The 1,114-nt window shown below is 49.6% G+C and overlaps 1 protein-coding gene across 1 annotated transcript in view; it reads left to right on the forward strand.

Moving 5' to 3' along the window:
- Positions 1-328: 328 nt before the first annotated feature.
- The window catches only part of PLEKHM2 (pleckstrin homology and RUN domain containing M2), a 57,979-nt gene continuing 57,193 nt past the window's right edge, over positions 329-1,114 (forward strand). The window contains exon 1 of the mRNA XM_044668686.1: positions 329-436. Within this exon, the coding sequence (XP_044524621.1) occupies positions 329-436 (108 nt within the window). The remainder of the gene's footprint in view (positions 437-1,114) is intronic.

Consider the following 1,114-nt stretch of genomic DNA (forward strand, 5'->3'; position numbering starts at 1 on the left):
CCAGCTGGAGAATGGACGTGCAATGATAGAATCATGGAAGGGTCCTTCAGGGTCATCTAGAATAACTCCATTGTTGTACAGTCCATCCGCTACCCATTATCTTATCAAATCTTGCCTCCAACACTTCCTAGCACTTAAGTCTCTTCCAATAGTAGTTTCCTCATCTATAAAAGGAAGGATTTGGAATTGATGGCATCGAAGGCCCCTTCCAACGCTAGAGCCACAACCCCTTGACTATCGGTGCCCATGCCAGTTCTCTCAAGGACAGAAGAGCCATCAGCCTTAGACTGGCATCCCTAGCCTGGATGTGCTTAGGAGAGAAGCAGAAATGGCTCCAGAGATCAGTGATGGAAGGACCCAGGGCCTGTGTCGGGGATACATTGTGGGTGGTGACAGTTGTGAGGGACTCAAGGAGCGCCACCCGCACTGCCCGAAAGTGAGGAAGATGCCAAAGGAGGCATGGGGAAGATCTCATACTTCTAAGCCATGCCAGGAAAAGATGGCCAAGAGAGTAGCCAGAAGTACTGACGTGTGTGCCCACTTTCCTGTCTATATGGAAATATCTGTTTTGTTGGTGAGATTCTTAGTAGAGAACAAAAGAGAGCAAGCCCAATTGTGGCTCTGAGAAGCTGTAATATGGGCGAGGCTCTCAGCAGAGGGGCTCAGCCGGGTGGAGGGTAGCCCACAGGATTTAAACCTGAAGACTTCTCGAGGTGGAATGGGCAGAGGAGAACAATTTGTTCCAACAGACCCGAAGGTGAGAATAGTGGATCACTTAGAGCTTGGACAAACATGGAAGATGCTAAGAGCATCCACTGTATATGCAGTATATGAAAGAATATGCAGAAATGAAATCTGCAAGGAATTCATGAACCCTCCTCTTGTCAAGCATTCTTGCTTTTGGCCCAGCAGTCCCTGAAGGGCTCATAGATGGGAGAAGGAAAAGAAGAGGGGGGTTGGGGGAGAGGGAGACAGACAGACAGACCGAGAGGGAGGGAGACAGAGAGAGAGAGGCAGTGAGACAGAGAGAGGGAGAGACAGAGAGGGTGACAGAGAGAGAGGGATACAGTGAGACAGAGAGAGAGAGAGAGAGAGAGAGAGAGAGAGAGAGAGA

Source organism: Gracilinanus agilis, chromosome 3 (genome assembly GCF_016433145.1).
Source record: "Gracilinanus agilis isolate LMUSP501 chromosome 3, AgileGrace, whole genome shotgun sequence".
In the NCBI taxonomy this organism is placed as follows: domain Eukaryota; kingdom Metazoa; phylum Chordata; class Mammalia; order Didelphimorphia; family Didelphidae; genus Gracilinanus; species Gracilinanus agilis.